Source organism: Erpetoichthys calabaricus, chromosome 15 (assembly GCF_900747795.2).
Source record: "Erpetoichthys calabaricus chromosome 15, fErpCal1.3, whole genome shotgun sequence".
Taxonomy (NCBI): Eukaryota; Metazoa; Chordata; class Cladistia; order Polypteriformes; family Polypteridae; genus Erpetoichthys; species Erpetoichthys calabaricus.
The window spans coordinates 23,130,298-23,145,574 of NC_041408.2; the positions used below are offsets into that span (position 1 = coordinate 23,130,298).

Consider the following 15,277-nt stretch of genomic DNA (forward strand, 5'->3'; position numbering starts at 1 on the left):
TATTCCATTCGTATTAAAATGTTAACATTTACCCGTTGGAATAGCTTTTGCAAAGACAATTAACAATTCTCAGAGCCAAACATTTGAAAAAGTTGTTTTATTTAATAAAGAGAAACGAAATTCAATCACTGGCAGTTATACATTGCACTGTCATGATGAAAGTTCAAACACAGAATCAAAATTCAATGCAATATTGACGAAAATTTAATTCAAAAAATTGTTTTTACTGAAGTTTAACAGTAATAGTGTAAGTTTAAAAAGTATTTGCGTGTTAATTTCAAAGCCAGACAGAATGAAATCATATTACACAATGAATAACTCTAACACAACATGAAACATAATTTACTTTCAAATTATTACGTTTTACTGTTTTTTAATATGGTTAATTACTCGCTGTAATGTAAAATAGTTAGTTCTATTATGCAGATGAAACAATTCCAATGAAAATAAAAATCTGTTTAATTGTACAGCCGTATCCCCATATGCGAGCGTCAGAAACGCAAAGAGGCTAGCGCGTAGCGCATGCCCGGGGGTTGGCGAGAGAAGCGAGCAGGGGGCAAAGCCCCCTAGTCATTCATGAAGGATCACAGGATCTAGAATTTTATGCAGGAAACATCAGTGTTTAGTCAGACCATGAAAGCATAAGCCAGTTTATTTCTGTCTCCTCGAAATGGAAAATGCTAGAAAACCTAACTCACCCATTTTACCCATGTCTCATGAATATTAATCATATTGTTGTAAGAAATCTGGTAACTAAGTTAAAAAATAATCTTGGAAGATAGTGCTGATGGTAGAATGGACAGCTCCGTCCAGCTCAGCAGAGCGTTTCTATGTTGCGGGACCATACAGTGTACTTCATCTAACAGTTTGTATTTGGTACATAATGACAAAAAAACATTTCAATGTGTTTTGTCCAATGTTGTTTTTTAAAAAAAATGAATGTAATATTTTAAAATGTGCCATATGTAATAAAGATTTACTGTTTTTTAGGTATAGAGGTTATGATTGTCGGAACAATCTTTTCTACACACAGACTGGTGAAGTGGTTTATCATGTGGCAGCTGTGGCAGTCGTATACAACAGACAGCAACATACACAGCGATTTTATCTGGGACATGATGATGACATCCTTAGCTTAGCAATTCATCCAATTAAAGATTATGTAGCTACTGGACAGGTAAGGACTATTTTTTGCTATCATTACATTGAAAAGGTCATTCTTTACAAAGCTCACTGAGTTTCAGGTTTGAAAATAGTTTTCCATATGCTCGTTTTTTGTACACTTACACAGGGCACATTTACTCCTACTTTGCCAATTAAAAATTGCAAAATAAATAAATATGCATATATTTGAGATGTAAAAGTAACCATAATACACTAAGAAATCCTACATAAATATGGGAGAACATGTACATTCTTCTGACATTTCTGTTTTAGCTAGAACACATTTTAGAATTAAATAATAGTGGACTAAAGTGATGCTATGACAAAATCCCTCCTCTTCATTTGGCGGAATATTCCATCAATTAATGTTTATATAAAATACAATATTTCAGAAAGTATTGAATGCATTTCAAGTTAATAAAGTACAGTATATGTACTCTCTGCAGCACTGGATAATATATCTGACAATTATACAGTTCAGTCCTTATAATAGTGCATGAAAAAGTGATTATGTTAGTTTCTTTCTGCCTTGGCAAATATGACCATTAACAGACTGTTGTTCAGGTCATTCTTCCCTAAACTTAGCAACGGTGTCTGTCTCCTCCTGGAAAATTCATAGACATTTGAAGACCAACAGAGATGCAATCTGTCAAGCTCATCATGGGTGCTTTGGTCTCCTCTCTGTGGGTCATGACCGGTTAAATCTTCCCAACAAAGTACCCAGGAGGTTATGGTGGAATGGGGTGGTCTTGGAATATCAGGCGCCTCACACTATCCTGTATTTTAAGCCAAGCAAGACAAACGTCATGGCTTGTTGTACCCACAGCCCCATTTTTTTTGTAATTTCTTAATTTTCATAACCGCAGCTGAAAGTGGGCTTGTAGATAAACCAGCAAACAGAATGTTGTGTGCACCCCTTCACCACTACTGTCCATTACCTCACCTACAGATCTACTGCTCTAATGTGTTGGTCAGTCTAACAGTCACTTACACCCTCAGTTGTAAACAAGGTGTAATTAAACTCCTTTATGGAACAGTACTTCAGATACAGAGTGACTGGTACTTTAGTTTTATTTGTCATTGAATTACATTCAGCCTCAAGACACACCGGTGTCCACAAGAAATCACAGTCAGATGAAGTAAAACTGACAGGTTATGGTAGTGTTATACTTTAGCCACTTGGCCCAAGAATAAGGTTCAGGCAAAAATAATCCCAAAATTTAACTCCAATAACACTCCTTATTATACTGTATTTAATCAAACCTCACCTAAAGCAAACTTGCCAGGACCAGCTCCTGGAACCAAGGCTATAGATGCTCTTCACCAGTGAAAAACTTTTGGTCATGTATCCTAAGGTTCCCCAACCCCCCCAAAAAAATTGTTTTAAACTGTTTAAATAAATGTTTTTTCGAAGACTGTCTTGGGTTTGGCCGATTTGTTCCAATTTGTTGCAAAACTACTAATGATAATGAATCATTTTAAGACTGTAGTATTTTTATTATTTTTGTTCTAATATTTCATGTTATTATCTTTATCTATGTCTTGGACTGGCATGTTGCTCAGCACATATAAATTAATAAGCTTGTGATCAGTGTGTGAAATACCTTGTGGTAATCAGGAAAGTCCCATTGATTAAATGCTTAAATCTTACTCTGGCACTATGGAATATACACAAAATATATACAAAATATATACAGAGAGTGCCATCTTCTAGGATATGCATGTTTTTGGTATATGAATTGCATTATACACAGATACACAATCTGCAAACAAAAAACACATACTTAAAAGCTGTCTATCAAAGACCACTATAGTTTTGATTTAAATGTTCCTGTTCCGCTGAAGTCTGAATGCCAACTTCTTTTAAAGCAGAACATCAATCTGCTTTAACAATAACTCTAACCCTGTCTTCCTCCACACGCTCTGGCTGATAGTTCTGAAGTGAAGTCCTCTCTGTAGTACTGTCACAGGATCATCCCAATAACAGGCTTGTGTATTGAACAGCTACACTGCAACACTGCATTCTGAGAGCCTAACAATTTCAGCAGTTTCACATTCCAGTTTTTAAGGGTGACATGAGGCATTCCACACCTGATATGACCAAGGAGCATAACCATACACTTTTCATCATCACTGAGATGATGCTCCATACAGACAAGCACTAGCACTTGGGTGAGGTTCAGATTTATTTGTTTCCTAAGAATGCCTCGGCCCTTTTCTTGAATCCTCCCAGACCTTCCCAGATCTTGGGTCCCCTACATAAGTGCACATAATATACACCAATCAGAATATAGCCCTATGAGTCACAGATACATAATTACGTGACCTTGATTAAATTCAATTAAATTAATTTCTATTACTCTTATATAAAAGTTAATTTCTCTTAACTCTTATAAAGTGCACTTCTGCCTTATAAACCCAGTCACGCAATATCCTATTACAAATACAACCAGCCATCTATCCTTTTAATCTAGTTAGAGGGTTAGAGTGATTAAAAACGCACTATAATTCACATAAAGAACTTAATTACATAGAACACAAAACACAATTATGAATATATGCAACAATCAGAAGGTACTTGAATATATAAACACCTACATTTTTATATACATACTAGCTCTGCAAAACAATGGTACAGTGATGAGTCTGCCTGTTTTGATCACATCATGCATTTTGGAACCTGATATGCTAGCCTTCACATCCCTCCTTTTTGTGATTTTTTTGTTGCCTTTGTTCATTGGACATTGCATCTCTCTTGTGGACGCCGGACGACATTACATGAGTTTTTTTGTCTTTTTGTATATACGGATTGCTTGTCTTTGGAGATTTGGAAGGAAAACCATAGTACACATAGGGGAACCTATGCAGATACTGGGAGAACATGCAGTCTCCAATATAGGTAGCAACCAAGCTTAGGATCCACAGATATGTTAGGCAGTAGTGGTAACTACTGCTCTGCCATGTCACCCAGTATATTGTATTAAGTACTGTCTGCTATACATACATACACATAAAACCATATGAAGACAGTGGAGAAATGCAAACTCCAAACATATCATTTCCTAAGACAGATTCAAGACGAAAAAGAGTTATAATACAGTAATTTAACCAGTCACACTTCCACTCCATTTTCTGTTTCAGTTCGGAGCAGAGATAAATTATAAACCAAATAGCCATAGTAGCCAAATAATGAACCAATAGTGACATTTAAAGCTACCTCCTTTTTGCATTTAATGTTCTTCTGTTTCTTTTAGGTAGGAAGAGATCCCCCTATTCAAGTTTGGGACACACAGACACTAAAGTGCTTATCCCTTCTTAAAGGGCATCATCAGCGGGGAGTTTGTGCTCTTGACTTTTCAGGTATGTTTTTGGTGTGTTTTTGTTACTTCGTTTACTATGTATGCACTTAACACTAGAATCCCTGAAGCCTATGAAAAAGTCCTAATACTGGGCCAGCTTAAATTCCTTTCCACCTCTTCATCAGCGTCTTCGTTTTGCAAATGTGGCGATCAGCACAAGCAGCAAGCAGCCTGCTATCTCGTCCCCCACCAACGCAGCTGAAGTCAGTTGCTAAGTTCTCCCAGCTCAAGTCTGTAGGGTGCCTAGAATTGTGTAGGGTAAATAATATATCGTTATTTGGAATACATATATTTCATGTATGTTCTGTGTCTACAATGATTTGGGTAAATGTAGGATGACAGGAAATGCGAGGCAAGAAATGTTAAAGACATAACTAAAACAGAAACCTTTTTTTCATGTTCTACTAGTAAATGGCAAAAGACGAGAAGTGTATAGTGTGTGAAGACTGAAGTCCAAATATCAAATAAAAACTTTTCTAAAAGGTGTCGCAATAACGAGATATTACACAGATAAAGGTTTGGGGCAGCCACCCGTATAATGTGGTATCCTGGCTGCAAAGTCGTCTGTTCAATAAAGAGCACTGATGTGCATACAACAGAGTCCAAAACAAGACTGACACATAGGGGAAATGGTTAGACTTTTAAAGGGGAAGACAGGAAGTGAGGTCATATGGGTCTGGCCAGCTCAGGTTCATCTGCCATTGGTTCAAGCCCGGAGGTGACATCACAGGGGCCGGAGCCGGTAAGGTCTTCTTTATTTGGCTCGGTCCCAGAAGTGACGTCATGAGAGCCAGGTGAGATCTCCCGGGAATGGTCTACAGGCAATGGAAAAAAAGAATCAGTGCACTCTGCCACATCCCGGCATGCCTCAGAACTGTCTTCCCTCGAGCCCTTTAGCTGCCTCCTATGCACACGTGTGTGACAAAGGGTATAACAAAGCAAGTGTGCTTTTATTCAAGAATATAACCAAAGAAAAAGATATTATGCATTTTACATGTTGCTGTCAATGAGTAAAAACCGAAGCTCAAATATCAATTGACAGAAAGTCAACTGTCTGCTTGGCTGATGTTGAGGTAAGAGTAAACAAAAAGTTGTGGGTTTGAGCCTGGGCTCTCGTCATTTTAAGTAGTTAGCTGCTGTTATTATTATTACTATAATACAAAAAAAACATACATTTGATTTGAGTCTGTAACACCCAGTGTAAATAATATAATTAAAATAATTTAAAGATTCCTGGTTAAATAAGGAAGCATATCTCTCTAATTAAAACTTTATTCCATCATAAATATGCTATATATAATTACAAAGAAAACTTTGATTCCCAAAAACTAATTTAGCTGATCAAACTAATTATTAAGTATGAAATAAACATTTACTAGGAATTGCCTCTACCTTTTATAAAAAAAAAAAAAAAAAAAAAAAAAATGGCAGGGACTCATTTTAAGAAGGTCAACTTGTACATAATAATGGTGCCTTTATTAGCAGACATAGTTGAGAGGCATGAACACACGGAGGATATAAAATTGCAAAGTAAGAAATATATAAATAAATAAAAACTCCTACTGTCTCGCATGGCCTTCCCAGAATTGAGTGTTTAAATGCTACTGATCTTGCCCACCCACAGGAACCTCATTTCAAATTGCTTCATGCAGTAAAGCAGCTTTAAACTCCATTCTCTGATCTCTTCTGTGAAAGTATTCCAAAGTCAAGTACCACCCTACTTTTGATGAATCGGCAGCACACTCTCGAATGGGTCCTTGTGTCCTTGCACCCTTAAGCTATTTGTTTCCTTAAAATTCAGTATGCATCGCTCTCATCTCTGCAATACATCTTAAAATGTATAATTAATATGGTCAGTCTTTGGCTAACAGAAATGGCCATTTATTGTATTTCATTTACTGTAGGTGTTTCTTTGTTGTACCTCATCTCAAAATGGGACAAATTTGGTAATTTCAAATATTTGTTTATTTTCTAGCTGATGGAAAAAGTCTTGTTTCAATTGGAATAGATGACAACCATACTATTGTAGTTTGGGATTGGAAAAAGGGAGAAAAGTTGGCAACAGCAAGGTATTTTACAGTTGTAATTATTTTGAATAATTACATAAAGTCATGTAATATAAAATAAATGTATTTTAACCAATTTTAAATGTTCCATTGTTTCAGGGGGCATAAGGATAAACTTTTTGTTGTGAAATGCAACCCTCATCATGCAGACAAACTTGTTACAGTTGGAATGAAACACATTAAATTCTGGCAACATGTTGGTATGTATGTATATATAAACTTATATGTGTGTATGTATGTGTGAGTATATATATGTGCATCTCTCTCTCTCTCTCTCTCTCTCTCTCTCTCTCTCTCTCTATATCTATATATATATATATATATATATATATATATATATATATATATATATATATATATATATAATGTATAGGGTGGTCCAGATCTAATTATGCAACTGTCCGACTGACAACCATCTCCCCACCATTTTGGAATGCAGGGCAGGTGCTGCCATCTATCGGCAACAAAAAGAATTTTAAGTGAAATCTCTATGTGCAGTGCAGGTGCTGTGAATTCTCTATGTAATAAACTTAAGTTATAGTGTAATGAAAATTGCATAATTAGATCTGGACCACCCTATGTGTGTGTGTGTGTGTATATATATATATATATATATATATATATATATATATATATATATATATATATATATATATATATATATATATATATATATATATATATATAAAGACTTTAGCAAATTTACTCCAAATTACTTTTTTTCAAATAACTAGCAAATATGCACTTTAGCAAACCAGTGGAAATAGAAACAAAGCACTTTCAAGATGGGAAATGTCAAATGTTTATTTACACAGAGAATCATGAAATCTGAAGACCGACTAACCAACCATGTAATTAAAGTGGATAAGGCAATGGATAACAGCTGTTCGCTAACCATACAATTTAGATAGGCTGAATGTCTTGTTTCATTTGTAAATATTATACTTGTTTTCATGTGTCAGTGAGGAAGATTTCTGGACACTATAACAACTATTGGAAATTCTTGTCAGTTGTCCCTTCAGGTCAGAGCAGGATATCAAGAACTAATAGTTCAGAGTTGGGGCAACAGTTTGTTCAAATTATATTGCGTAATTGCTGTTCCTTCACAAATCTTTGGCGTGACACGGTAGAAATATTCACCTGTTGCATCTAGCATCTTGCACTGACTCACCCAGGTTGCATGTAGTTTGCCGAAGAGAGACCTTTTATGAAAAAGGTTTCCCATAAGCTCTCCACAGGAGGGGTCATGATGGCAGGTTTCAAGTACTATATATGCTATAAGTAAATAATGCAGAAGCTGTCCTTGAGTAAACCAGAACCTGATAATTAGATAGGAGTGCTTTCTATATTTCTGGTGGTGTCCCAGTATAAACCCATGAAATGAACAGTTAAATGTTTAAAGCATAAAAGCAAAGCATCTGAAAAACACAGTAGGGGATTCCCTATTTTAGCAGATTTGTTAAATCTAGTGTCTGTTGATGCTGTTGAGGTTGCTGTTTTAAGAGTAGGTGGATTTTGAAGTATTTTGGTTTCACAACACTTAGGACCTCTCATGTTTCCTCAACAAGCTGGTTCACAGTCTGGTATAGCAAATGCACAACTCAAAAGGCCTGAATGCAGCTAATGAGGATTAGTGCTGTGAGGAAAATAACAAATTATGACACCAAGAGGGTGTCGTGCATATACCTTTAATAAGCACTTCAATAACAACTCAGTGCAACCACGTAAAAATCTACAGCAAATATAAATGAGAGACTTCTCACAACTAGTCACAGATAGCACTTTATATTTTTAGAAGGAATTCTGAAGGACTAATGAAATTGCATCATTACACTGAATTATTTAAGAAGACTTAGCTGTTTTATCATTTCAGATGCACAAGCATTTTCTTAACATGCATTATACCTCTCTCAAAAATATAATGAATCACCAAAAGTTTTGAGGATTCCTGTTCATTTTTGCAACTGAAAGAGCTGAGTTTATTGAGAATTTCTAGTGCTTTAATATACTATTTATAATGTGAAGTTTATTATTTGTTTGTGGTTTAGTGTTTTATTCCCTTCCTGTTTGTTTGTTTTTTGTTTTTATGAAAAAATAATGTATGAACTCTAGCTTTGTGTCGAAGTATATGTTTTTCATATCTTACAGCTTTCATGTTTTTCCTCCTTAGAACTGTAATGTAATTCTTCACTGTACAGTATGCAGTTCCGCTGTTTCTAATTGTTTTGTGCAGTTTTTATGCACTAACTGTAAGCTCATAATGGTTACTTTTTTCTTTCCACGTCCAAGTGAATTGAACCATGTATTAAGCAAGTTTTTTTAAATGGATGGGTAAAGGCAATATTAATTTTCTTGAACAGTTTTAAGTAATATATTAACTGGTATAGCTTTAGAAATAAGTGTTTATGTCTCGATAATTTGCATTTGATTACATTTCAGCTGCAAATTTACATATGTTTATATTATGACTAGCTGTGTAAGCCAGTGCTGTAAAAAGCCTGGGGTCCTAGAAACTATTGAAATTGTCAGAAAAAAATTGAAATATAGAGATGTCAGGTAATTGAAATGAACTACTCTGGGTGTCTCTCTCCTAGAAGGATTCGTTTTGCCGGCATGCTAGCATCACTTTTGCATTAGCGGCTAAGTGACTTTGTCTTTCTTGGGAGGTTTCGTTTTGCTGATGTGCTCGCCGCACTTGTGCTTCCTTGGAGGTAGAGCCCTTACCCCAACTCCACCTCTCACTTCAAATTCGAGTTCAAGCACTTTATTGTCATTGTGTAACACAACGAAATTACTTTTTGTGACCGCCCCAACGTGCATTTAAAGAAAAGTCACATAACTCCAAATATGTCGTATACAGTGTTAAGTGATCGAGTAACCAGAGCAAACTATTATTGCTCAAAGTACAGCAGCATAAATTTTTATTGCACCTGATAGTACATTACATATTCTATATTGTAATACATTAGTATATTGCACATTATCAATATAGCTTATTGCACATGTTCAATTAAAAATGATTTCAGACTGAGGAGATTCAGAGTTCAGAAAGTTTATGGCAGATGGGATAAAGCTATTTTTTAGTCTGTTTCTGCGTACTCGAATTGACCTAAAGCGTCTTCCTGACGGGAGGAGCTCAAACAAAGAATTTCCAGGATAAGTTTTGTCCTTGAGAATGTTTTTTGGCCCTTCTCACACAGCGAGTCTTATACAAGAGTTCGAGTGATGGCAGTTCAGTCCCTATAATGGCCTTCTGCTGTTTTTACAACCCGCTGCAGGGCTTCTTTAGCAGCCTTGGTGCAGCTGTTGTACCTGCAGGCCATCATGTAGTTAGTTAAGATGCTCTCTATAATGCATCTATAGAAATTAACCAGCAGCTTCTGGGGGAGGTCAGCTCTCCTTAGCTTCCTGAAAAAATAGAGTCGTTGTTCCGGGCCGGACAGACAGACACACTTCCACATTTATAAGATTACACATTTTACTTTTATGAAGAGTTGGAAATTAAACCTCCTCTCTGCCCTTTTAAAAGTAAACATTTTGTTCACCTGGGTTTTCAAATCCCAAGGTCTACAGACTGAGCAGTCAGATTCATTCATGAGGTGTAAATTAAGTTTTGTCTTTTGGATTGTTCGCAAACCGTGCAAGTGAGGATATTACTATAATTAGTCGAAGTCCCTCATTGTCAAACTCAGGCTGGCCCTTTTTTTCATGCCAAGACCCACTGGCCCGTCCTATTTGTGTATTTTGCTACACAGTGCTTATTACATAGCAGTTACAAAAAGGGGGGAAGGATAAATAAATAGAGGGAAGCACTGAAGGTAGCATTGCTCAGACATTTTGGTGCTTCTCCTGTATTTTGGTATTCCCCATGTAACCTGCCAAATTCTAAAGTGAATTTGCTTTTTCCAATTTTAACTAAAATAGAGAAATTCTTTTCCCATTGTGTTATGATAGTTGTGTTAGGATTCTTGCAGCAGAGATAAGTTGGCGTATTAGCAGCATAGTGTAAGTTGTCACTGTAGATTGTTCATTAATTGGGTGTAACTGTTAGAGGATTCAGGGTTATTTTAAACCCTGGACTATTTGACAAATAAGTGAAGTTTGTGTTCTAATGCTATCTGAGCTTGATACATTCCTAATGCTTGGTCCAGCGAAGCAAGTGCCTTTAGACACAGCTTACTGTTAAGGTTTTTCATTTGTATACATTTTGGAAAGTCAGAGTGAAAAAATGTGTGTAATGTACAGTTTTGAGGTGAATTAGACCATATGTCACACAGATTGACAAAGGTTTGATTTACCTGTGTGTCCCGCAGCAAAATGAAATAAAAGAACATTAGGTTATACAGTAAAGTATAAATGCCTATATCTAAAATTCAGTTAACTTTATTAAGATAGCCTTCCTGGATATCAGTTAATAATATAGGGCTATTCAAAATAAAAGAGCAGATTTAAAAAATGTATTTCAAACAAACTGTATAATCACTGGATAGAGGAAAGTTCAAAGTTTAAAAATTCAACTTCAAGAAGATTCAAATGACTTCATTTTCATGCAAGATGGTGCCCTGCCTCATTTCCACTTGGAGGTCCGGCATTACCTGAACGGCACCATTCCAGGACAATGGATTGGAAAAGGTGGACAACAAGATCTTGCTCATCGTCTATGGCCTCCCAGGTCTCCAGACCTTACCCCCTATGGGGTGTACATTAAAGAAAGAGTGTTTGTTCCACCTATGCCCGCTAATCTTCAAGGTTTGTGACATTGAATTGAGAAAGCTGTGAATTCAGTAACTAGGGACCAGTTGACTCGTGTGTGGCAAGAAATGGTCTACCGTTTTGATGTTTGTCGCGCTACACATGGTGCTCCTGTTGAGTGCATGCAACCACAAGGACCATAGGACCAAACTTTGAACTTTCCTCTATCCAGTGATGTGCTGAATGTGTTTGTCTTATACAGTTTGTTTGAAATACTAATTTTAAAATCTGCTCTCTGATTTTGAATAGCCCTGTGTATACTTTCCATCACAAAGATAAAGAATAATGAAAAAACGATAAATATTATAATCTTGTGACACTGAAACAGAAATTCTGCCCTTCTTTCTTGTGATCAAAACAGCATGATCTTAATTGAGTAACTGCTATTATGTTTTGATTAACAATTTCTGTTAATTCTTTATCAGGTAGCTTTAAAAGGTAACTTTACTTCCAACTATTTTGTCAGCCCAGTCTAAATCTTTAGTTATTGCCTGTATCAATAATTCTTTCCATTTGTCTTTGATTTTCTTAGTTACATTCAACCAGTTGTTGGTTGTTTATTTTTTCCTCAACTACTTTTAGAGGGCATGCTTACTTATCATAATAAAATATATTACTTAAAATCTGTATAACATATTGGGCAATCTCCAAGTGTCTTCTGTTATACCATTCTTTATTTTCTTGTACTTTGTCAAAGTAAGTCAGCTGCCAGAAGTTACTCAAGACACCTTCCTTTATCTGTTTTTCTAAAATTCTTAACCTTTTTATTGGGAATTCAAATTTTTTATATTCTTTCTTTCTTCTTTTCGGACCTTAAGTATTACCAACCTATAATGACCCAATATAACTTTATGTTGAGCTTTTTCTGGTGGGTCAAGCGTATTTTTGTTGGTATTGGAATGAGGAGTATAGTTTGTAGATGGAAAGTGGTTCAATGGAAAAATTCAACGATAAAGGGTTCAGTAATTTGTGAAATGTTGTAATTTCGTCTTACACATACAGTAAATGTGGGTTTGATATTATTGTATTTTACAGTTGTTAGTGATTGTTTTCACATGGTAGTGTATTATCTAATACTCTTGCCTTACTCTGTGGGAAACTTGTTTCATTTCTCAGCCCAGTCATTATTTGGCGCAGCTTCCATTGATTTTCTGTGTATACTCCAATTTCAGCTCATATTTCAAACACGTACAGGAGTAAGTTGATTGGTACCACTAAGTTGCCTCAGAATGAATGAATGTGAGTTTGTATACAATGTTAGTTCTTGCCCTGTTCCATGTTGTCCTTAAGCAATATAAATATGTTTAACTTTTTAACAGGATTTTGTTTGTTTATTATTAACAGAACATTTGTATCATTTGTAACATTTGTAGATCTTATTTATTCACTCTTGAGTATATATTATATATATTCAATTGTAGTCTTAATATTGAAATTTTAAAGTTAGTGTTGTTAATTTTACTGTGTGTTGCATGAAGCCAATTAAACTTAAGTCCATCAATTTGAATGTATAACACATCAAAGTTATAATGCATAAATAGCATAAAGTATTTATCTAGTCGTTTTTTTATTTTGTTTTATCTCAAAGGTGGTGGCCTTACTTTCAAGCGAGGAACTTTCGGCAATGCAGGGAAACTAGAAACAATGATGTGTGTGTGTCATGGTCGTGGTGAAGATTTAGTGTACTCAGGAGCAGCAACTGGTGATGTTTACATCTGGAAAGACACATATTTGCTTAAAACAATAAAAGCCCACGATGGGCCAGTGTTTGCAATGTATTCTTTGGATAAGGTAAAGTACCTTGTTACATTATAAATGATTAATATTTTCCTTATTTAAAAATAGACCAAGACAAGTAATGAAATGGCAAAAATGGTACTTCTTAAAGTTCAAGTTTATTGTCAAGTGTGTATAGTGCAAAGAAAAAACTCGCTATTGTATATGCACAATTATATATAATATACACATCCTATATTTTCAAGTATTTGTTTATATACTGTATATGCGTATGTTATAATATTTGTTACTATGATTGGCTGTCCAGTAGCTTTGTGACCTGTGGATAGAAACTATCTATCCCTGAATCTAGGGGTGTGCATGCCAATTGTCTTGTATCGTTTGCCAGAGTGAAGAAGTGAGAAAAGCCACAGTACAGGATGGCTCAGACTTTGCTGAAATTGCCTTTCAAAGTCCATCCATCCATTATCCAACCCGCTATATCCTAACTACAGGGTCATGGGGGTCTGCCAGAGCCAATCCCACCCAACACAGGGCACAAGGCAGGAAACAAACTCCGGGCAGGGTGCCAGCCCACTGCAGGGCCTTTCAAAATCCGTGTGTGTTATTTATGTCCTGAACAGAAGGCAGTTGGGTGCCAGTAATATTCTGCGTTACCTGCTCAGCATAAAGTAGTGCAGAGGGTGGTGAAGGTAACATACCAGGGTGTGATGCAGTCAGTGAGGATGTACTCCACTCTGCACCTGTAGAAGTAATAGAAATCAGATGGCTAAATCTGCACTTTCCTCTGGTGTCTGATGAAGCAGAGTTATCAGTGATCCTTCTTGGCAACAGCTAAAATATGTTGTGCCCACCTCATTTCATCAAAGATGGTCATCCCAAGATATTTATAGCATCTGACTCTCTCAAATGCATGTCCTTTGCTGTAGACAGCTACTGTATGTGGTCTGCCTTTTGCTTCCTGAACTCAAAAAACATTTGAGTTTTTCTGACATTAAAGTGGTTCCAGAACAGCAGTTAATGTCAGCAGATAAAATTCTTCTTTCTATATAAGCTGTAATGTCATTGTTAGTGACCAGAACTATGATTTTGATGCCATCAACAAAAATAATGATGGAAAGAGTTTGAACTGTGCCTGGCCACACAGTCCTAGCTGAACACGGAGTATCAAATGAGACTCCGCATGCTACACTGTGCAGTGTAATGTAAGTGCCTGTTCTTACAGTTATACTAGTTGCAATGCCAGCAGTCCACACATGCTGAGATCTTCCAGTTAGAATGTCCAAAACCCATTTTTGGTAGTCGCCTTTTCTGGTACAACAATGTTAAATCTGAACATGTATTCTATAAAGTTGGACTCTGGCAGTTTTTGTTATCATGATGTGCTGGGATGGTTTGGAATACAAGGGATATGACATCCTCTGTGGACTGGTTGTGACGACATGCAAACTGAAGGTGATCATGACTCTCTGAATTATTATGTTAAATTGTTCCAGCACAAGTCTATCAAAGCATTTCATTGTGTTTGGAGTTAGTCCCTCTGATCTATAGCTGCTCAAAGAAACAGGAAAGAACCACCAATTCTCTCAGTGAAATATTAAAGATGTCACTGAAGACGCCAGCTAATTGGTTACTACAGGTTTTTAAAGCAAACTTGGAAATTCCTTCCAGACCAGATGCCTTATGGATATTAACCCACTTTAAAGTCATTCTAATTTAATGTACAGATACAAAGAAAGATGAATCCATGTGGTACTGCAGTAATTTGAATGACAGGCTGCTTGTTATCACAGTCAAAGTGGCCGTAAAAAGTCATTAAGTTCATCGAGAGATTGGATTAGGTTTTACTTTGTAGTCTGTAACCATTTTTGATCCTGTCAAGGTTTGCAAGAATTATTACTGCTGCAATATTTTATCTCTAGTTTACTTCTATGATGATGCTTAGCCACTTTGATTGCTTTCCTGAACTCACATTTCTATTTCTTACATGTTTCTGTATTACCATTTTAAAAGTTGTTGCTAATGTCACTGGTGATCCATGGTTTCTTATTATGAAATATGTGGATAGTATTTGTAGGAACACAACCAAGTCATTGTCTTTCATGTAGCAGTTACTCTGCCCAAATCCCACTATACACGACGAATTATGTTTACGTTGTAAACAACAGTTCATATTTATGAATTATTATGTAACCTCTA

General features: G+C 36.0%; 1 protein-coding gene across 2 annotated transcripts in view; it reads left to right on the forward strand.

The window, feature by feature from the left end:
* The window catches only part of LOC114665604 (echinoderm microtubule-associated protein-like 6), a 352,025-nt gene that overhangs the window by 183,462 nt on the left and 153,286 nt on the right, over nt 1–15,277 (forward strand). For both annotated transcript variants that reach the window (XM_051919661.1, XM_028820199.2), the window contains exons 14-18: nt 991–1,177; nt 4,419–4,524; nt 6,499–6,592; nt 6,689–6,789; nt 12,930–13,132. In XM_051919661.1, the coding sequence (XP_051775621.1) occupies nt 991–1,177; nt 4,419–4,524; nt 6,499–6,592; nt 6,689–6,789; nt 12,930–13,132 (691 nt within the window). The remainder of the gene's footprint in view (nt 1–990; nt 1,178–4,418; nt 4,525–6,498; nt 6,593–6,688; nt 6,790–12,929; nt 13,133–15,277) is intronic.